Source organism: Nannobrachium achirus (genome assembly GCF_963921795.1).
Source record: "Nannobrachium achirus genome assembly, chromosome: 23".
Classification (NCBI taxonomy): Eukaryota; Metazoa; Chordata; class Actinopteri; order Myctophiformes; family Myctophidae; genus Nannobrachium; species Nannobrachium achirus.
The window spans coordinates 30606798-30630912 of record NC_137830.1 but is presented as its reverse complement, the minus strand read 5'-3'; the positions used below and the strand labels follow the sequence as shown (position 1 = coordinate 30630912).

The window sequence follows — 24115 nt, the reverse complement described above, 5'->3', positions numbered from 1 at the left end:
CGACAGCAACAATATAGGCCTCTGTATGATGTAAACACACACATACTGTATAATATACACACATTTGCACTCAGAGGACAATGGTTAGGAAGTAGGCTATACTGTTCCTGAAGAGACAGTGTGGGCTCGCTAAGAATGTTTATTTTATTAAATAGTGTTGGTTTATGCTTGTGTTATGACATAGTGTTATGAGTGTCAAAGGTGTTCATTTATTAGTAGTGTTAAAGGTTTTAAAAGTGTTACAGTAGTAGCGGTAAGTTTTAAAAGTGTTATCCGTAGTGTTCAAAGTGCTGTGAGGGTCTGATAGGTGGTTGCTATATAGGGTCTAATGTATCTGGTCTAATACAGTTTGTATATTGTTTTTATGTGGACCCCAGGTAGACTGTCTGGTTCATTGCTATGGCACCAGCCAATGGGTATCCTTAATAAAAAGAATATGTGAGTAAATATAAATGTATAACACAAATGCTCTGTCAGAACTTATTCTGCAAAATAACATGTTGGGATCATTAGTGTGATAGAAACATAGTTGCATAATGAAAACTCACCGCTTCATACAGTACTCCACACATAAGCCTGCAGCACTTGACCTAAGCCCCTTTTCCACTATGCCAGTAGCAGGCAAACACGTAATGACGTCAGCGATCTATGATGTCAGTGCTGTGAAGTCAGGCATGTCTACATTTGGGCATAATCCGTGCACACATACACACATACTATGTACACTCACACACACAGAGAGATGTGAGGTAATTTTCAACGTAATGTCACCAACAACATAAAAGGAGAGAAAGGTAATTCAGTGCACTTTAGTTTGATTTCAGCTCACAGTCTATGCAGAGCCATAACCCTACAGAGAAACGCATTATGTGATCATAGCCCATTTCATAAAACTATTCTTCGTTAGTGGCGGTTGAGCTGTGACACCACTGATGACGTAATGTGCAGGATTTCAGAGTAGCAAGTGGGCTAGCACATCAGCAACCGGGCTACACGTTGAAAGCGACTTAAACACCGGAATATGCTCAATTAAGCAACAAAGCCAACAGAAACACCAAACTATGGAAATATATTCATACAGAGGTAGCAATTCAAAGCTGTCTTTCTACTCAAAAGGTGCAGTCAATTTGGGATTTGAACCAGCCGAACAGATATTTAGCTGTAGCCACCAGTGTCGAGTCTGTGTTGTAGTGTGTTTGCTACGGCTGTGCTAGTAGTTGGCTATAACATTACAGGCTTTCATACAACAACATTCAGAATTAAACTGAAGCGCAGTATAACGGGTAGGTTGGCATCGTGACAAACACTGGTCGTTGTTGTTAGCTTGAGAACTGCACAACAATGAGTTGGTTCAACGCATCCCACCTGTCCACATTTGCTAAGCAAGCTTTGACAACGGCTCAGAAGTCCATCGACAGAGTCCTGGACATCACAGAGGACCACTGGAATGACACTGCTGTGATACCCGAAGATAATTTACCAGCGAAGACGCCATTAAGTGTTGGGTGGGGATCGACAGAATGTGACTCTCTGTCGGAGCAGACCGCTGATATTCGGCCTCCTTCATCTGACGCTATTGCCACACCTGTCTCGAACACGGATGTCATGGATGAGTCACAGAGCGCCTGTGCTTTTTTACCCTCTAAAAAAGGCGTAGAAAGCACCCAGGTTGTGCCTGTGCCTCCTACCACGACCAGCAGACGGCTGCAAGAGAATAAGAGCCAGGAGTCTGTCATCTACGACGATGCAGAACCTCACGAGCCGGGACCCACTGACGTGAGCGGAGAGAACCGGGAAGCCGCACAGAGTCAGGTGGCTGAGTCTAAGTCTGCACCATCCCCACCAAATCCAGACACAGTCCTCCAGCCGGTGTCTCTGGTTTCATCCTCAAGCAATCGTCCTCTTGATGACAACATCGAAAAGACCAAGAAGAGCAGGGTAGAAACAGACACTGCTGAGGGTGACATTTCTGAGGACTCTCAAATGGAACAATCCCTGCTGAATTCTTCAGAACCACTGGCTACGCAGCATGTCGCCAACTCACCCTGTGCACATCCTGCTGTCACCTCTGAAACTGCAAGCTCTGAAACTTCAGCTCCCTCGTTCCTTAAGGAGATCTTCCTGGAGCCTAAAGAGCCAAAGATAGAGGACCATCAGAATGACATCCGCCCTCCTCCAGTCAGCACCTTCTCCCTGGACACCACCACCACCAGTGACATTGAGGTGGTGGTGGATCACGGAAGCATGCCGAGCGAGAGCTCAACCAGCAAGAGCTCAGCCAGATCCAGGCATGAATCGGCGGAGGGCAACAGCAGCCTTCACCTAATGCAGGGCTCCTTTCAGCTTCTATCAGTCTCCACCTGTGGCAATTTACCTCCGGAGGACAAACCCCAGCTCACGGAGAGTGGTGGCTCCTCGGATGCTTTCGAGTGCGTTGACTCATTCAGTGTGCGTTCGCTACAAAGCTGGAGTTCCAGCCTGGTCGAATTGGATGCCGAGATCCCTGGGAGTTATACACTTGTGGTGTCCGTGTCATCAGCTGAGGTTCAGAATGTGAAGGGAGAGCTGGTGCAAAAAGAGGGAGAGGAGGGAGCGGTGGTGGAGGAGGAGGAGGGGAAAGATGGGCCCACTGAAACAATAAGGGACCAGCCAGTGGACCAGATGGAGGAGAGGATTCAGAGCATCACACCCGTTAACAGTGGGCAACCTGAAGAGCTGATGGAGCAGGAAGCAGGGATCAGGAGTGCCACGCTGCCAGGTGCTAACCCCGATGCTGAGCAGCACCTCTTACAGTCAATAACAGAAGATATGGAAAGTGTCTCCACATGCCAGATTCTGGAGCTCCAGAAGGCGATTGTTCAGCTGTCAAGTCATCTGCAGGAGAAGGAGTCACAGCTGCACACGGCCAACAAAGATAAAACCAGCCTGGAAGAAGAGTGTGACAACCTCAAAGATGAAGTGCAAAGCCTGAAGGAGGAGAGCATTACCATTAAGTCTCTGAAAGATGAGTTCACACAGCGCGTTGTTGAAGCAGAGGGGAAGGCTCAGCTGGCCTGCAAGGAGAGGGACATGATGGAAATGAAGGGCAGGCGAGAAGAGCAATCAATGATAGAGATCATCAGAGACAAGGAGAAGCAGATCAGAGTCCTCCTGGAGGAAGGCGAGAAACTGTCCAAGCAACAGCTGCAGCACTCCAACATAATCAAGAAGCTGCATGTGAAGGACAAGGAAAACGATGCCAGGATCATTAAACAGAGCAAGAAAGTCAAGGAACAGGAAGAGGAACTCAAACATCTGCATCAGGCGCTGAATGGGAAGGAGGAGATGGAGAAGCAACACAAAGAAAACATCAAGAAGCTGAAAGGTGAAGTGCAGCGTCAAGAGAAGGAGCTCAGCAGGCTGATGACTGTCTTTGAGGACCTGCAGGAGAACAAGAAGATCCTCCAGTCTGCTCTGGACAGCACTTACGAGGAGCTGGCAGAGCTCCACAAGACCAAGGCTAGGATGGCCAGTGAAGCCCAAGAGGCATCTCTGAGCAGGGAGATCCAGGCCAAGGAGGAGCTGGGTATGGCCCTGCAGAAAGCCCAAGAGGAGGCTCGTTTGCAGCAAGAGGCTCTGGCTAACCAAGTGGCTGACCTTAGGCTGGCATTGCAGAGGGCTGAGCAACAGCATGGTAGAAGAGAGGATTACATGAGAGACGAAATCAGTGAGATCCAACAGAGACTACAGGAGTCAGAAACAAGGAACCAGGAGTTGACTCAAAATGTTATGTCTGCAACACAACCTCTGCTCCGGCAGATTTGGGAACCTGCAAGTCACACTGGGAATCAAGACAGCATCCTGGGAGAATCTGCAGAAGAGCATCTCTGATAGGCTAGCAGAAGCCCAGGCACAGTTGGCCATTGCCATGGATAGGGAGCACTCTGTAACCGATGAGCTGCTCACCGTCAAGGCCCAGTTGACGTCTCTCAAGTCCCAGAATTCCCAGCTGCGTCAAGATCAGAGCCGTGTCCTGGCACAGCTGGACACAGAGAAGCATAAGAGGGAGACACTGGAGGATGAAAGCTGCAGGCTGCACGCTGAGCTGGAAAACCTGCGAGGGGACCACAGTCGAGCTTTAGAAGAGACAAAGAAAGAGAAGCTGCTGCTGATCAGTCAGCTGGAGATGGAGAAAATGACGGTGGGGCAAGAGAAGAACAATACATGCTACCTAGCACAAGAAGCCCATAAGGAAAGAGAGACAAAGTCCATGGTACTCTCTGCCGGAGAGCTCCTCGCCTCCTCCACCTCCACCCCACTGTCCCACTCCAGCTCCATCAGCCGGCCGGATAACACTGGTCTGGATACCTCTGTGCCATCTCAGGACGGCCCTCTCGAGCACTCTCTAACCACCATGATGTCCCTATCCGTGAGTGGGACCAACTTCTACGAAGCTGGGGGCCCTGGCATCATAGAGAACCTCCAGTCTCAACTCAAACTGAGATCGGGGAAGATAGCGCAGCTACAGCTGGAGATCTCCAGTATGGAGAGGAGTCGCTCGGCCATGGCTGAGGAGCTTGTTCGACTCGCCAATCAGAACGAGGAGATGGAGGACAGGTTGAAGGACATCCCTGAGCTGAAGGTTCAACTCAGAAATCTAGAAAAGAAGCACAATACCGTACTCCAGATGTATGGAGAGAAGGCTGAGGAGGCTACGGATTTGAGGTTGGACCTGGAAGATGTCAAGAAAATGTATAAAACCCATATCGATGAACTGCTCACGAAGAACCAGAAATAGATTTCTAAACCAACTAATACACATGAATTGGAAAAAAGGAGAGATGAGGGCTCCCCCCCCCCCCCCCCCCCCCCAGAATCTTCATCATTGTACTGTATGTAAAGACAATCTGTCTGTTTTTTATTTTTGTGTGTGTGTGTGTGTGTGTGTGTGTGTGTGTGTGTGTGTGTGTGTGTGTGTGTGCGTGTGCGTGTGCGTGTGCGTGTGCGTGTGTGTGTGAGATGGATGGACGGGTGGACGGACAGACAGACGGACAGATAACAGTGGCGTAGAGAAGGGATGGAAGGTGATGTAGGCCTACTTTGTCTGGAGTCCCTTAATGTTGGTTGACAAATGTCTATAAAAAAAAATACAAAACCATAAAACCAGATATTGTACTCAGAATCTGTCTCCCCATTTCAAACCACAGTGGAGACGAGAAGAGATGATTTTGCAAACATAGCAATTGATAAAGGCTGAGGAGGAACATCGATTCGATTCATGAAAACAGACTGAAACAGCTAAAGGAGGACACACACCGGACGTGGGCGGCTGCGCAGCGTCGCGTCATTGACACGTGTGAAGTGCCTCACAGTAACACCAACTCCCCGGTGGTGAGAACATTTTCACCGCGTGGCAATGCTGGAAAAATAGAACAGCAGCATATCGGTGCGGCAGGCGAGGCGGCAGAACCACGGCTGCGAGCCTCTGACGCCGCCAGTGTGGTTATAGTTCATTGAAAATAATGAGAGCCGTTTTGACATGCCGCGTCCGGGCCGTCCGCGCAACCTCCGCGTCCGACGCGTGTTTCCCTTAACTTGTCCTTTGAATATCTGTTGCATTGTTGGATTTGACCCATTTTGTAAAGAGCTTGTTTTTTTTCAAAAGACAACAATGTTTGTAGTGGAAGGAAGAGGAGCGATCCGAGCACTCAAAAAAGTAAAAGAGACCAGTCAGTGGGTAGAAACTGACTGGCTTTTTAACCTTTTTGTAATGAATAAAGTACCTTGATTCTAGTGATTACCCCAGGGGGAGAGTTCCGCCGATTTAAAATGAGCCCAATACGGAACTAAAACTTCCTATGATTGGCCGCTAGTTGCGTTGTTTTCCCCTTGGCCGGTTGCAAAAAGAATTGTTCTCCATTGGATCCCATTCATTTTCCCCTTTCGTGTTCTAACCTTAATTAACATTTTCATGAATACTTTATGGTTCCTATCGCTAGTTAAAAATTGCATTTCAATCACGATGATATGCGTTTTGTGAAAATAAGGTCCCATTTATGTTAAAATTGATGATAAAGTTGCGGGGGGCGTGGCCAACTAAACAGATACCAGCCGGCTGTGTTCTTCTTCGTGTGCTGTATTTCGGGAGGCTCCGACCACATTCTCCCATGTTTCCCTGCGGTTGCACGTGACCGTTGGCAGCCAATAGCCTCCTCTGTTTGCATTTCAATCTATGATGGCAACACCCATGCTAAGGACCCATATTGTGTCATTTGCGCTGCATAGAAACCAATGGCTTCGCTTTGTCCATATCTTAATACAGTCTATGGATTACCCTCTCCTCTTTTACTTTTTTAGGTGCTCGGGGACAGACAGACATTGATAAATTGATAAAACCGGTGTGTGCACAGTAAATTGAATGTAGGAGTCTCAAAAGTATTGTTGTAGAACCCAGACGTATCAGTGATGTCAGTCATCTCCAAATGTGGGCATTGTTTCAGCATGCCCCGTGCATCTTTTACCATGGCATCAGTGATGACAGTCCAAATGTCCATATACTGTACAGATGTGCCATTTCAAAACTTCACACGTCCTGCCATTGGCAAGAAAGTAGACAAAAATTGCTGATCTAGATTGTAGATCAGCAATTTTTGCTTGAATTAATAGTTAGATAGATATTCATAACACATAAATAATTTCATAATTACTTGTTAGGTGAAGTATTTCAATTGTAATTATACAGTGTTATATGCATTTCATAATGCATTTAATGCTTTATAATGTGTTATGATTATTTTTGTAAATCATTAAGTATTCATGAGTGTTTATACAGTGTAAGATATAGCCTATTTTCATAGAGTTGCGTGAGCTTTTATTAATATAGGGTTGCGTGCAGGCCTGGACTTTCGTCATTTTAGGGGCAAGGCCAAATGCCAGGGTAAGAAGGCCATCAAATAAAACAAGATTTTGGTCCACTGAAATAATTAATTGAATTTAAGGGTTAAGGATGTAGACTACAGTATGTGTCCATGTAGACTATCTGCTGTGAAATAAATAAATTGGTATTTACAATCTGATCCATGCTCAGCATAAATCATGGGAACTCATCAACTCAACAAAAGACACTGGTGGTGTGTGTCTACATGACAAGAAATAGACACTGGTGTCTACATACTGACAAGAAAGAGATACTGGTGTCTACATATACTGACAAGAAAGAGAATGAGGAGAAAGTGGCAAAGTCAGCTGGGGCATTAAGGCCACTGTGGCCTCAGGACATGCCATTTTTTGGAGGGGCACAAGGCCAAACTGAGGGGCAACGACGGCCATGGCCTTCATGGCCTCTATGGAATTCCTGCCCTGGTTGCGTGAGCTTAAATAATACAGCCTATTTTCATAGAGTTGCGTGAGCTTTCATTAATACAGTTGAGTGCACTTTTATTCAGAAAGTTTGAGGCTCTGGGCGTGGCTTCTACGGCTCCGGAGGCGAGATGCCACATGAGAGGACTGGGGCAGGAGACCGCAGTCCGCAGACATACAGTCTTGAATGGCAGTGAGTGACACCCACGCATCCACTGAAATACCTTTTCATTTGTACCCACAGAAACATTAGCACACCATGAACTCAATACATTTCATGCACCCAACAGCACCACAATACATGATAATCGTACACACTTCGTTCTTTCTTGCATTATCCTTTTGATTATGGTGGGTCAGATGTATGTTACATGTGACAGACGATATGTTTTTGAGCGGTGCTAAACACTCCTACAAATGTATGTTGAGCATTGGCCAAGATTCGTGGGATGTTTATTGACATTAACTCATGAAAGGCACCGCTCAATTTATTTCATGATCAATAAAGATATCAGTGTGGGCTTGCATGGAACACCATGTATGGGCACAAAGATCTACCCTTTGGCTGCTTTTGAGGGGAATAACCTATAAAGTTTTGGTATAACATACTGATATAACATACCCTGCACTGCCTTTGTACTGTTGGTAATTTTGTGCGGAAAATAAACTTGACCAATAAAGATTTGGCATAACAGAGGGGATGTAAAGTATAGCATAACATACTGATACTAGAAATACTGTTCCTACGAAACAGTGTGGGCTCGCTCGTGACTATATTCTACAGCGTGCTAACTGTCACGTGAAGCTCAACCAATACTCCAGCTAACACCACTCCCAGATTATCCACACTTCAATTGCACCTCATTGGCTAAGGGCCCTGCCTTTGTACTGTCTGCAACGGAATTCACTCTATAACTGCTTCCACAGTTTTGGCATGGAGATAGTTCAAAGTCGGGATGAACTTTTGGTCCATCTGGTATGTTTGTCTGCTTCATCCGCTTTGGTCAACACTGTTCCTTCCATCTTAACCTATCACAAATGGGAAAATGATCTGACATTGTGTCCAGTGGTCCTTTAAGCCTCGACGTCAGATCCCAAAGATCTGACATTGTGTCCAGCGCATAACATTCCACACAGATCCAGACTGGCTTAATAGATAAGAGAATACTCTGGCTAGGTACAGTTTTCTACATCAAGAATATAACCAATTGCAGGTTTGGTTGCTAACTTGACTATATTCTCCAACATGCTAACTGTCATGTGAAGCTCAACCAATACTCCAGCTACCACCACTACCAGATGTTTTTACACAACTCGATTGGCTCATTGGCTAAGGGCCCTGCCTTTGTACTGTCTGCAACGGAACTCACGCGGCAGAACTCTATAAATAATAAAGATAACATAGTGTTCTCGCCTTTCAGGCGAGCCCACGATAACATGCTTGTCTTGAGCCAACGTGTTGTTGTTACTTAAATCAGGTTGCACTCGTTGGTGATGATGTCACGTAGAACGCTGCTCCTCATTGGCCAAGGGCCCTGCCTTTGTACTGTCGGTCATTTTTTTGTGGAGAATAAACTTTGACATATAAAGATTTGGTATGACATATCGTACTGGTCTCGCCTCGGTGAAAGCCGCTTCCAATGAGTGGCTTTGTGTGTCCCACGCCCATATATGGTCATTTCAGTCCAGAATGAACAGGTTTTTTCAACAAAAAAAAAATGTGTGTTTCATGTCCATATATGGTCATCCCAGTCCAGAATGAACAGGTTTTATCAAAAACAAAATGTCTGTCACCTCATGTCCATATATGGTCATTCCAGTCCAGAATGAACAGGTTTTATCTGTCCCGTACGTCCAGAATATCAGTCCAGAATGAATAGGGTTTTTCAAAAACAAAATGTTTGTCCCATGTCCATATATGGTCATATCAGTCCAGAATGAACAGGTTTTATCTGTCCTGTCCCGTCCGTCCGTCCGTCCGTCCGTCCGTCCGTCCGTCCGTCCATCCATCCATCCGTACGTACGTACGTACGTACGTATGTGTGTAGTGTCCGTCCCGGTCTGATGATTGGATATTTTGAGGATTGGTCAAGCTTCACATGACAATTCGGCCCTCCAGATAAAATCATTAATTCATTCAGAATATAAAGAATGTATAGATCACAGAGTTCATAGCCTCGGAAACCCAGGCTTTTATTTTGGCGATAGGAAGAAAAATAAAAGCATGGGGTAACCTGCTGCAATTTTTGGCATAGACAGTGGGAGGCGGGCCATGGCACAGATCATGAACCAATAGGATCCAGCCGGTGAATCCGCCCCCTCTAGACCAAAATCAGCCTGTGTTAGGGAAGGCTATAGAGTTCATAACTCTAGAACACATAGAATAAAAATTCACCGCTTCACTTCGAACCGAGGTTTGATTTTTATTTTTTGTGCCAGGTTTGGTGCTGATCGGAGCAACTGTACACAAGCTACTATAGAGACAACTGTTGTCTCTATGAGTAGCTTGTGTACAGTTGTCTGACAACGTGACTATCAGTGGTCTGACGTAACAATGACTACATCATGGATCACCGGCTGCTTCCTCAAAAAGATGAACGCCACAAAATTGCATTGTTGTGGTCAGTTCACAGAGATGTCCACTGTTCTTTGTAAGAGGGATAAAAGCAAGCAGTTTTTGCCATAAGTGTACTACACACCGTATGTAGAGAGATTACAATGAATGCATTCAATATGTTAGTTGTAAAAATATTTCTCATGGTTTGCTGTCTACAGAATATTAAAGGACATTATGCCAATCCTCTCAGCAAATACATCCGTCATTATGAGGGCCTGTCATATGACACAGAAGCCCTGCGCCAGCGGTCGCTAATCAAGGACAAGATTCTACAGCTGGGCTTCTACTCTCATGGAAGGTATTTTAACTTGCAATTGAAGAGGGATGTCTCCTCTTTTTCTCCAAATCTCACCGTAGAGGTACCAGGAGAGGATCTTCCCTTGGATATCGACTATGTCGACTTCATTTACAGCGGGCAAACATTTGGTGAAAATGGCACCATCACTCATGGGTCCGTTATCGATGGCCGTTTCCATGGCTCCATCCAAACACATCGAGGCACATACTACGTGGAACCCTCTGAGAGGTACTTCAATGAGAGGAATGTGTCCTTTCACTCTGTCATCTATCACGAAGATGATATCAGCGGTCCAGAGGTTGACTATGCTAACCACCAGCTGTTTGAGAGGATGCAGGCGTACCAGGCATCAGTGGTGGACCACCCAGTTATGGCGCCGCTGGTGCACAGAGGTCACGGTCCAGCCACCAAACAGAGGACCACCTGCGAGCTCTTGATCCAGACTGACCACCTCTTCACCGAGTACTACAAAGAGAAGAAGGTGGTCGTGGATGTGATCAACAGCTTTGTGAAGGACGTCAACACCATTTATCAGGCGACAAATTTCAATGGCATCCGTCAAATCAACTTTGTGGTGAAAAGGATTATTATCAATACCACCAGCGCCACCGATGACCTGAACAATCCTTTCCGTTTTCCCAAAATCGGTGAGGAGAAGTTTTTAGACCTCTTCTCAGAAGAGAACCATGACGATTACTGTCTGGCCTATGTATTCACCAACAGAGACTTTGATAAGGGGGTGCTTGGCTTGGCTTGGAGAGCCATGCCGGGGGGCGCCGGGGGAGTCTGTGAGAAGCATAGGAAGTTTCGTGGTGGGACGAGGAAGTCGTCTCTGAACACAGGCCTCGTTACCGTGAAGAACTACGCTGCACCTGTCCCTCTTAAGGTCTCACTTGTCACCTTTGCCCATGAGATCGGACACAACTTCGGCTCTCCTCACGATGAGACGCCTGCGTGCACCCCAGGAGATAATAAACAGGGCAACTACATCATGTTTCCCCAGGCCACTGCGGGGGACAAGCCCAACAACAGGAAGTTCTCGCCATGCAGCATTGACAGCATGAGTACGATTCTGCAGGAAAGGATGAAGACATGCTTTGTTAAATCTGGCCAGCCCATCTGTGGTAATGGGATACGGGAGAAAGGTGAAGAATGTGACTGTGGCTTCAGTGATGAGTGCGAAGAAGAGTGCTGCTACGCCGCTGATGAGGACGAAGGCAAGAGGTGCAGACTGAAACCAGACAGAGAATGCAGTCCCAGTCAGGGTCCTTGCTGTAACCCAAGCTGCCAATTAATCCCCTCAGGTGGAACGTGTAGAGTGGAATCAGAGTGTGCCCAAGAAGGCCTGTGTAACGGCACACATGTCCAGTGCCCTCCCTCACAATCCAAGGAAGACCTTACCACCTGCGGTGCGAATTTAAAGGTCTGCCAGAATGGTGTTTGCACAGGTTCCATCTGTCAAAAATATGGTCTGGAGATGTGCGGCTGTCCGAGCGTAGACGGCATGGACAAGAAAGCAGCACAGTGCCATCTGTGCTGCATGGAGAAAACAAAGCCCAATACCTGTAGCAGCACAGGTTCTGAAAAATGGGCCCATTTCTTTTATAATAAGCACTTAACTCTGCTGCCTGGATCACCCTGCAACGACTTAAAGGGATACTGTGACGTGTTCTTGAAGTGTCGTCCGGTGGACGCAGATGGGCCTATTTCAAGGATATTGAAGCTCCTTTTTAATCAGGAGCTGCATAAGACCATTGGTGAGTGGATGGTGGCTTACTGGTGGGCAGTGCTGCTGATAGCCATTGTTTACATTCTATTGATGGCCACCTTCATTAGGATCTGCAGCATTCACACGCCCAGCAGCAACCCCAAGCTGCCTCCTCCTCTGCCACTGCCAGGTACACACGACTAGGGCTAGACATCGGTCCTCTCGTTGCCTTGATTCTTCCCAATGCCTACAATGACAGCAACTTAACTCAGAAGAGTTAACCTTTATCACCACCTACAGCAAAACTCTAAAAACTGACAACAGAACTGATCTCGGACAGCAGCCCCAACAAACTGATGCAGCACCTCTGCTAAAAGCCAAATGAGCAGTGGTTCACACACCTTTTTCGCGTAGCTCGACTAGCCAAGCCGAGCCGAGCTATGTCTATGCGAGTGCATGTGTGTGTCACTTTGTCTGGAGCTGTTCTCGCAAACCACAGGGCCGATTAGTGCTAGATGTCTTGTGCACACTCCCAGTGGGCCACAGATGGACCTTGAAGTTTTTATTTATTTATTTTGATTTTATTTATTTTTTTACTGTGTTTTATATTTTTGCGCAGGGCTCCTATAAGGATCTAATCTCCCCTACATCTGGCTTTGTCCGTTTGTCCCTTCGTCTGTCGGGGTCGCCCAGGGTCACATTGGCCAAGCTTCGCGGGGGTACTTAATGAAATGAACTCATAAATAGCACCGCTCACATCACACTGGGTGTGATTTCTTTTATAACTGGGCACAAGGAAAAAAATCGCACCCGTGCGAAGTGAGCGGTGCAAAAATATTTAGGGAGTATGATATATTGTGGACTTCGATTTTCAAGCCTTTTCTTTAAATAACTAGACCAGGTCAACCTGGTTGTGCCAGACCCCGGTTCTGCCAACCCTCTGGGCCTATAAATTTAATGGTACATTTATAGGCTGTCTGTCCCTTTATAGGCTGTCTGTCCCTCCCTCATGTCATCATCATTTGTGACATCATTGTGACCAAATATGGAGAAAAGACCGACAGACAAAGCCTTTTGCTTTGTCTGTCGGTCTGTCCCTCCCTCATGTCATTGTGATGACATGAAGGCTTTGTCTGTCGGTCTATCCCTCCCTCATGTCATCATCATGTCATCATCATGACCATCTATGGAGAAAAACAGGACAGACCGACATTTGCTTATGTAGGCCTACCCATTTCATGGGTCTGGCAACTAGACCAGGTCAACCTGGTTGTGCCAGACCCCCTGTCTGTCGTCATCATTTATGACATCATGCCTTTTGTAGGCATGTCATCATCATGTCATCATCATATATACCCTTTATATAGAAAAGGGACAGACCGACATTTGCTTATGTAGGCCTACCCATTTCATGGGTCTGGCAACTAGACCAGGTCAACCTGGTTGTGCCAGACCCCCTGTCTGTCATCATCATTTATGACATCATGCCTTTTGTAGGCATGTCATCATCATGTCATCATCATATATACCCTTTATATAGAAAACCCGGACAGACATTTGCTTATGTAGGCCTACCCATTTCATGGGTCTGGCAATCATAAATGCTTTTCCCTTTTAAATTGAAGATATTAAATAATATCTTTATTATTACACACATTACATATAAATATGGTTAATGTGTGTGTGTGTGTGTGTGTGTGTGTGTGTGTGTGTGTGTGTGTGTGTGTGTGTGTGTGTGTGTGTGTGTGTGTGTGTGTGTGTGTGTGTGTGTGTGTGTGTGTGTGTGTGGCCATGATCAATCAATAGCTAGCTGTTCTAACAATAAATTAGCCAATTTCAACCCTAGCAGTTTAGTATTCACAATCACCAAGTCAGCATTTATCAGCATCGCTAAGTTAGCATTCACAATCACTAGGTTAACATTCACAATATACATCATCAATATAAACCAATTCTATTCAATCATGTACATGATGTCATGTCTACATCACAATAGATGGTATATAGTACTTTGACTGACAGCGTTCCCTTAGTTTTTCCAGGAAGTCCGGACTAGAACTTTTGCACATCGCTCCAATTAACTATAGAGGCGAACAAGGCATCTAGCTCTTTATATCTGTGGTAGTTACTGGGAGAGGAAACCAAAGGACAAGGTGACCATGGTGGAGCCTTGGAGCAGAGGGGAAGCGTGTGGATACTTATCTTTTCCAAAATAAGTAGAGCTACAGAGAGTCGATCTCCAGAGAGGCGAGAAGAGGCCAGAAGATGAATATTTTAGTTTTTCAAAGTCTGTTCATTTGTATTTTAAACTTGTATTAGCTGCCTGTCATTTATAACCTGTGAAATTATCCACAGTCTGTCTAAAAGTGTGGTTATTTTATTGCTTATCAGTGATATTCATCTAATACAATTTTGAAATTCAAATTCAATGGCCTAAAGGGTGAACCAATCGGGTGCCTCCGTGTCTATGACATTGTTTTTCATGACGTATTTTCTGCGGCCTAAACGCGTTCTAAATCAGGGTGAACCAATCGGGTGCCTCTGTGCCTATGACATCATGGACAAATCAACAGAATCGAAGTGTTTCATTGGTCTAGCTAACTCATGTCATCATCATTAGTGACATCATAATTTTGGTAAAAAAGCGGTCTATAGGAGCGGTTTGCACCGCTCAAAAATCTCTATGGTTACAGTATGTAGCTGTTCATTTAGAGATTATTCATGTAACCATGGACACCATGCACAGATAGACACTAGGTGGTGCTAGAGCACCTGCCCTTTTGCCCTCTGAACAGCAACCTGTCATTTTGAAAATCTGTTCTTTATTTTCTTAATGGTTATTTAAACAATATAAAGCCAATTAAACCAGACCGTTGGTCGCTTATCTCCACAATAAATAGGCCAAAAGTTTGTTTTACCAAAATCGTCCTGATGGTAGCGCTAGATGGGACAGATGCGTTTTGATTACATGACTGTAGAGATACTGTGCGATTAGTGTGATTTTAGGGCAAAATCTGTAGGAGCAGTGTCCAAAAATGTGTTTAAAAAAATCGGTCTGAAGGTGGCACTAAATGGGACAGATCCATGTTGATGAGATGAGTGTAGACATACTGTGTACCGATTTGCGTGATTTTAGGGCAAAATCTGTAGGAGCAGTGTCCAAAAATGTGTTTTAAAAAATCGGCCTGAAGGTGGCACTATATGGGACAGATCCAAGTTGATGACATGAGTGTAGACATACTGTGTACCGATTTGCGTGATTTTAGGGCAAAAATTGTAGGAGCAGTGTCCAAGAATGTGTTTTGCAAGAATCGGCCTCATGGTGGCGCTAGAAGAGGGCCATGTGAGAAGGTGGGGTCTCCGCGCCACCGAGGCGGACGAATAGGTACCGGCCCCGGCTCTCCCGGTCGCTCCTAGCCCGAGTTAAGGCATTTTATGTGAGCTGCAGTGGAGGGGGTCCTCCACTGGGGGCGCCACCACTTTTGCATCCGTTCTGGAGCACCAGGAGTCGGTGGTCCCCGGGAATTCCCCGTGAGCAGCCCCGTTGGGGTGGTCATTTGGTCATTTTTGCACATTTGGTCATTTTTTACACCTGGGGGTCCCCCAGGGACCTGGGGGTCCCTGGAGCTCCGGGGGTCCTTGGAGGTTGTAGTTTGGCAGGCAAGGAGTTTGTGTGGAAATTTTGGCATGGATCGGGGCAACGGTGGCGGAGATATGAGTAGGGGGAAAGTGTGACGAGTGACGTGACGTGACGTGACGTGACGGAAGGAAGGACAGACAGACAGACAGACTGATGGCTGGTGGAGGTTTGGATAGTACCAGTAAGACTCCCTAATCGGGAGATAAGCGACCGTTGGTCGCTTATCTCCACAAATAGGCCAAAAGTTTGTTTTACCAAAATCGTCCTGATGGTGGCGCTAGATGGGACAGATGCGTTTTGATTACATGACTGTAGAGATACTGTGCGATTTGTGTGATTTTAGGGCAAAATCTGTAGGAGCAGTGTCCAAAAATGTGTTTAAAAAAATCGGCCTGAAGGTGGCGCTAAATGGGACAGATCCATGTTGATGAGATGAGTGTAGACATACTGTGTACCGATTTGCGTGATTTTAGGGCAAAATCTGTAGGAGCAGTGTCCAAAAATGTGTTGGAAAAAATTGGCCTGATGGTGGCGCTATATGGGACAGGTCAATGTTGATGACATGAGTGTAGACATACTGTGTAGCGATTTGCGTGATTTTAGGGCAAAATCTGTAGGAGCAGTGTCCAAAAATGTGTTTAAAAAAATCGGCCTGAAGGTGGCGCTATATGGGACAGATCCATGTTGATAAGATGAGTGTAGACATACTGTGTAGCGATTTGTGTGATTTTAGGGCAAAGATTGTAGGAGCAGTGTCCAAAAATGTGTTTAAACAAATCGGCCTGAAGGTGGCGCTATATGGGACAGATCCAAGTTGATGACATGACTGTAGACATACTGTGTACCGATTTGCGTGATTTTAGGGCAAAAATTGTAGGAGCAGTGTCCAAAAATGTGTTTTGCAAGAATCGGCCTCATGGTGGCGCTAGAAGAGGGCCATGTGAGAAATGAGGGGTGGGGTCTCCGCGCCGCCGAGGCGGACGAATAGGTACCGGCCCCGGCTCTCCCGGTCACTCCTAGCCCGAGTTAAGGCATTTTATGTGAGCTGCAGTGGATGGGGTCCTCCACTTTTGCATCCGTTCTGGAGCACCAGGAGTCGGTGGTCCCCGGGAATTCCCCGTGAGCAGCTCCGTTGGGGTGGTCATTTTTGCACATTTGGTCATTTTTTACACCTGGGGGTCCCCCAGGGACCTGGGGGTCCCTGGAGCCCCGGGGTTCCTTGGAGGTTGTAGTTTGGAAGGCAAGGAGTTTGTGTGGAAATTTTGGCATGGATCGGGGCAACGGTGGCGGAGATATGAGTAGGGGAAAAGTGTGACGAGTGACGTGACGTGACGGAAGGAAGGAAGGAAGGACAGACTGACGGCTGGTGGAGGTTTGGATAGTATGAGAGTGTAAAAGTAACTGCGACCTACGGTCGCAATGAGAGTGTTAAAAGTAACTGCGACCTACGGTCGCAATTAAGTTTGTTATTCAGAACCTTTTAATATTTTCTAAATTATAATACTTCACCACTTTTCAACTGGTAGACGGGTTTCTGAACTGCCCACAGCACTGCTATGAGACATAGACTGAGTAGATGTATTCTTTTCTTTTTTTTTTCTTTCTTTCTTCCATCCAGACCAAAACAAATATAGGGTTAAATCTGCCTTTTATCATACCCCTTCATACCTGCTTTAGTCGATTTTTTTCATAGCTGCCCCTGTTGCTAGATTCCGGATGCCCCTGTTGCTAGATTTTGTGGGCCCTCTCATAACTAACATGGTGGATTGTCCTCAGGCGAGTGCGGTTATTTCTTTAGCTTCAAAGTTAGTATTTTTCTATTGGATTCTGTTTATACAACGTTCTGAGACAGGGGCAGCTTTGAGAAAAATCGCCTAAAGCAGGTATGAAGGCTTATGATAAAAGGCAGATTTAACCCTATGTGTGTTTTGGTCTGTATGCCTCCTTTAATTTGAGCAGCAAATAATATAAATAGTGATTAATTATGATAATTTGGCTCAATTTACCACAGGGCATTGTACCCCAAAGCCACCATTTTAGACAAACTTGTCTAGAATAATATTTCAGACAATGTCTTGGCTATATTATTCATGTCGTCCGTCCGTCCGTCCGTCCGTCCGTCCGTCACACGTCACACTTTTGCCCTGCTCATATCTCCGCAACCGTTGCCCCGATCCATGCCAAATTTTGCACACACACTCCTTGCCTGCCAAACCACAACCAACCCATCAATTCTCACATGGCCCTCTTCTAGCGCCACCATGAGGCCGATTCTTGCAAAACACATTTTTTGACACTGCTCCTACAATTTTTGACCTAAAATCACGCAAATCGGTACACAGTATGTCTACACTCATCTCATCAACATGGATGTGTCCCATTTAGCGCCACCTGCAGGCCGATTTTTTTAAACGAATTTTTTGACAAATTTTGCCCTAAAATCACGCAAATCGGTACACACTTGCTCTACACTGATGTCATCAACATGGATCTGTCCCATTTAGCGACACCTTCAGGCCGATTTTTTAAAACACATTTTTGGACACTACTCCTACAGATTTTGCCCTAAAATCACGCAAATCGCTACACAGTATGTCTACACTCATCTCATCAACATGGATCTGTCACATATAGCGCCATCATCAGGCCGATTTTTACAAACACATTTTTTTACACACGTCACACGTCACACTTTTGCCCTGCTCATATCTCCGCAACCGTTGCCCCGATCCATGCCAAATGTTGCACACACACTCCTTGCCTGCCAAACCACAACCAATCCAACCATCAATTCTCACATGGCCCTCTTCTAGCGCCACCATGAGGCCGATTCTTGCAAAACACATTTTTGCACACTACTCCTACAGATTTTGCCCTAAAATCACGCAAATCGGTACACAGTATGTCTACACTCATCTCATCAACATGGATCTGTCACATATAGCGCCATCATCAGGCCGATTTTTACGAACACATTTTTTGACACTTCTCCTACACATTTTGGCCTAAAATCATGCTGCGACCTGACGGTCGCTTATCTCCCGATTAGGGAGTCTTACTGGTTTTAACCATTGGCAAATCACCAACATGGATGTACATTTTTAGACCTGGGTATGTAAAAATGTTAAAAATCGTACTAAGCAGCAAAAAAAACATTCCCTATGTGCGTTCATTCACAGAAAGGTGTAAATGATGGATGTTTACTAGATTTAAGGTCACATGACAACACAGTTTTCTAGATAAAGTGGGTGGTTCAACTTAACCACTGTCTCATCTTATACCCCATTCTCCCCCTATCGGGGTCCCTGGCACAAAATCTTTTCAGATGGGGGTCCATGGCCAATACATGAATCTGGGGGTCCTCGATATGAACATGTTTGAAGCACTGGGTTAATCGGTATTGACTCAACTTGACTGCCGTCAGCATATCGGCAGATACGGGTAAGTTGACATTTACTGATGGCAGTGGTTGATATTTTTTCTTCTCCGCATGAAAGAAAATTCTTTGAAACGGCCATGGATGGGTAGCTGCCTCGGCACCACCGAAAATCAGGTAAATAAAATAGGAAAAGCCTTGGCAGCTAATCTAGTTATAGCAAAACTATGGCAGTCGTTAATCTGTCACTCTTAACCATGCTCTCAACTCAGTGACAAACTGACATGCACACGACACATACACAACCTTGCGCGCACAAATGTACACGTGCACGACTAGATCTGCATCACATGTGAGACAGGGATATTTATGTTTATGTAATGAAGCAGAAATATGCTCTGGGCATTATCATATAATAATAATAATAATCCCAATGGTCATTAGTCATCCTGGTCCGACAATACTACTGTTGCAGGCCTCTGGTTTGTGTGTGTGTGTGTGTGTGTGTGTGTGTGTGTGTGTGTGTGTGTGTGTGTGTGTGTGTGTGTGTGTGTGTGTGTGTGTGTGTGTGTGTGCGCGCGCGCACTGTATGACGTTTTTGCCCGATGAGATGACGACAGGGAGTATAACGCTATAGTTGCTATAGATGGAAATAAAACACATGTATGGCTACATTCTCATATATTATCTTAATCTAAACGATAGAACTGGCCCTTATCCCAAACAATAACTACGGTCCCAGTAGGTCCCTACTGGCCTACCATGAGGCTTCTGTTTGGTAGGCTGTTGTCAGGCACTCCTTTGGGTGAATCGATGTTAATGCATGTGCTGTTACGGGGCGGAGTCACATTCAAATACTGCACGAAAATCGTTAATCATTAGACTTTCAGCGCCAACCTCCTGGGATCGAATCGCGACGGAGACGTGCCGTCAGAAGTGGACTTGAGCTACGAGAGGCACTGCCATGCCGAACGTTGCGAAGTCCGCTCGTGCTGACCAGGGACGTGCAGAGAATGTTAGAGAGGCAGGGGCTGCTGACATTTCTAAAAGGGCCTTTTGGTGGAAATATCGTAGATAGCAGACCTCCAAGCTCACAATGCTGTGAGCTTGGAGGTCGGCTATTTTCGGTGCGTGATACCACACTGAACTAAGCATAATCAACAGAGAGGACAATTGTTTCAACATTAGATGCAAGTTCAGGAGAGTTTGGACAAGGCAATTCTCTTGAATGGTACCTGCAGGTATGGCATGGAAAGAGGGCATTTGCATTTCTTTCACCACAGTAAAAACTGCATTCATGGTCTGGAAAGGGCACTTCTACAGACGGATAAAAGGGCAGGGGCTCAAGCCCCCTTTGATGTCTATGTGTGCACGTGGCGTGCTGGTGCTGACTAAGCGCCGTCCCGAGTTACAGCATGTCCCGACTGGGACAGAATCTTAAATCCTGTTTTAGGGCGAGCATTCGGCACAACTGCCAATCAAAGTGACTACTGGCCCAATTCAGTGCGTCTTTTCCGGAACTTGGACACGTGGATATACAATATACAAAATATTGTCTACTTTCACAATTTCTTTCACAAATGATATAGGCCTACAATCCTATTATAGTAAATAATCACAGAACTGGCAAAGTTAAAAAGCTAAAGAGTGTAGCCGTAGGGCCTGCAGCCATGTAAGGCTCTGAGATACTGTGTGACAGGTAAGCTGCAGCTGGCCTTGCTCTGGGGTCAGAGGTCAGTCCCAGACCTAGTTCTGATTCTCCCCCAGGCAATCACAAAAGGTTTATCTTATCTTATATTGTGTTATTTTATCTTATCTTAGACGATAACAGTGGTATAAAGAAACTAAATACATGTACTCAAGTACATTTTGAGGTACCTTTACTTCTACTCCATTACATCACAGAGGCAAATATTGTACTTTACAATTATTTGAAAACTTTAGCAACTAGTTACTTTGCATATTGTTATATTATAAAACATACATTAACCACTTCAGTCCCCCTCTTGTATTGCTACTTGTTGCCTACTTAAGTAAAATATCTGCGTTCTTTTTCCACCACTGGACGATAACAACATGAGACAATAGAACCGACAGTCAAGACAGTAGAGACGACAGTGTGTGCGTCTCTGCGTGTGCTCACGCATCATGTGGGCCAAGAAGATAAAGGGGACGGGGGGAAATGCAGGACACGGATATATTACAATGAGTCATACAACCACAGCACGATCTCTGCTCAACCACACACAGAACGACCCCTCTGGCCTTGGGGGGGGGGGGGGGGGGGGGGGGGGACAATGTGCGTAATACGTGCGCCCAAATGCAGCGCCTTCCACCTGAAATGACCGATGCGTGCCGCCTGGCTGTCACATGTCTTTTCATTCCAAGCTGAAAGCAGTCAGCTGCAAGCTGCTGCACAGTAAATGGACCATCAGATGATTTGACTGATTGCTGGCAGAAAATATAATAATAAGTACACAGACTCGTACACGGACAAATGTGTCGGTGGCAAGACTTGGTCTTGTCTGTGGTAAATTTTAGATTATCTTTTTTACACACCATTATTCATTTTCTTATTTTGATCATAAGACCCAATTACTGAATGTCAAGTCTCCAGGTTTTCTTCAAAATATGTGTGACACTGATTTACTATGACACTATGGCATAGGCCTATTAGAACTATGAGTTCACTAGTACTAGTGGTTATCGAATGTTTTATTTGCAAGGACCCCCTTAACTCTGAGAGTATACAAATGGAACCAAAATCATAAGGGTCGCCTTGGTTCCATTTGTACACTCTCAGATAGTTACAGACCTGTTATGGGCATTCAGGGCTAGCTCTTTGTGTGTTAATGGTATCCACTAATTTTGTCCATTTACACCTTGTATGTCCATTTACACCTTTTTACCAACTCTTACAAAACTGTATCAGGCTCCGATTGTCTTTTCTGTAATGGTCATATTATAGACTGAAAAACTAACCAGAAGCACTGAACCAGGTCAGAAATGTTTAATGAAATCACCTCGTGTTTGTGTTTAGATTTGGTTCATCGGAAACGAGCAAGTAATGCGGAACAACATTTATTTTAAATCATTAAAATATCGTTAAATGGTGAAAACTCTAATTGGGTTCCAATTCACCCTAGTGTAGTTGCACTGTACTGTCAGTCCTTTGCAATAAGTGCTCAGTCACACAGCTGTTGTACTTAAGCAAAGGTTGAAGAAGTACTCAGATTGTCAGTGGTGCTCAAACTTTTTCATGTGAAGGACCCCAAGATAATATGTATTTGGCCCACGGACCCCCATCTCAAAATATTTAGTTACAGTAACCCCCCAGAAGCTAAGCTATGAGTTACAAATGCTCGCTTAAAAAATACATATATTCAAAGATTTGCGCACATTTTCACGACTTTTAAAAAATAGCAGATCTACAAGCTGGCCAATGGTGCATAAAATAGGCCCCTCCACCTTGGGCCCTAGTAACTCAGTCCCACCCACTGGCACCCAAGGAGTGTGGGTGCACAGTTTCACTGCCATCGTGTCAACGGTGCCGGATATTAGCTGTCCACAAACAGAAGGACACGGAAGCGGATGGACACATGGACGGACGGACGGACAGGGGCAAAATCATAGACTCGGCCATGCCTTTCGGCCTGGCGGAGACAATAAACCAACCAAAAGACATCAGGGGAATGTGTGATCTGTGATGATGATCGATCAAAATTCGGATTCGGGATTTGGCATTACTTTCACTTTTATAAAAAGCTACATTCATGGTCTGGAGAAGGCACTATATTTTCAGACAGGTAAAAGGGTGGGGGCTCAAGGAGCACCCTTTGATGTCTGTGTCCACGTGCCGGCACACACGCACGCACGCACGCACGCACACACACACACACACACACACACACACACACACACACACACACACACACATGCACACATGCACACACACGCGCACGCACAAACGCGCACACGTTATCACACCAGGCTTATAGGAAAGCGTATGAGCCATGCCACTTGGCGTGGCTGAGCCATGCTCGCTGCATACTCTGTCCTGTGACGTAGGTCATGTGACGTAGGTGGATGCTGTCAAACAGACCTCTAAGGCAGTGGTTCTCAACCTGTGGGTTAGGCCCCCTGGGGGGTCCCTACATTATAAGTGACAATTTAAATAGTAGTTCACCAAAAATATTTATTATTTTCTATCAAATACACACCCCATGAAGTTTTGAATTCACAGAGATTATTATTATTTATTTGTTTAATCTTTGGGACCCCAATCTGCACTGTCAAATTGTCAGTGTGAATGTAACTCTGAGAGTGTACAAATGGAACCAAACAGACCCACAAGGTTAGTTCTATGTGTACACACCACCGAGTGCACAGCTGAAGTTGATAACCAATGCTCTCAGACACTTTTCCCTCAGGCTTTGTTCGCGTCCATCCGTCCATCCGTGTGTGTGTGTGTGTGTGTGTGTGTGTGTGTGTGTGTGTGTGTGTGTGTCCGTCTGTCCGTGAACTGCTAATCTCCGGCACTGTTGGCTGTATTGACGTGAAACTGTGCACACACATTCCTTGGACGCCAGTGCAGAACCAGAAGAGGGTTTTCACTTCGGCCTGTAATAGCGCTACCAGAAGACAGATTTTCGGAGATTTCTTTTTTTTTCTTTTTCTTTTTTGCTATTACTCCTAGCGGTAGCGCTGTCGCCTCACAGCTAGAAGGTCCTGGGTTCGATTCCCGCTGTGGGCGCTATGTGGGGCGTGTTCTCTCCTCCGCGTCATCAGTGCGTGGGGTTGGCGAAAGGGCATTTCTGTGTAGGTACTCAAAAAATCAAACCTCGGTTCGAAGTGGAGCGGTGAATCTGAGCAGCTATACCGTGTGTGTGTGTGTGTGTGTGTGTGTGTGTGTGTGTGTGTGTGTGTGTGTGTGTGTGTCTAGTCTGCACAATAGTGCCATAGAAGCTGTGTGTGTGTGTGCCTGCACAACAGCGCCCCTCCTTTAACTTGTGTGTTGTGTGTGGCCACTCAAGGTATTGCCAGGCTACAGACATAGCCAGCCACCCACATAGCCACCCACCCACAGACATACCTGTCTATTGGGAGCGCTTTCACCGCTCCAAAAAAAAGAACGCACA

The 24115-nt window shown here is 45.6% G+C and overlaps 1 protein-coding gene and 1 pseudogene across 2 annotated transcripts; both read left to right on the top strand.

The window, feature by feature from the left end:
* The first annotated feature begins 1341 nt into the window (after positions 1–1341).
* On the top strand, positions 1342–4777 carry LOC308308873 (TATA element modulatory factor-like; annotated as a pseudogene). The gene has a single exon. The product of its transcript is annotated as a TATA element modulatory factor-like (transcript).
* Positions 4778–10095: 5318 nt separating this feature from the next.
* Positions 10096–12165, top strand: LOC308308872 (disintegrin and metalloproteinase domain-containing protein 10-like; the record flags this gene model as incomplete). The annotated part of the gene is made up of 1 exon (XM_080754331.1): positions 10096–12165. One exon carries the CDS (start codon positions 10096–10098, stop codon positions 12163–12165), a length of 2070 nt encoding a protein of 689 aa, XP_080610457.1.
* Positions 12166–24115: the final 11950 nt, after the last annotated feature.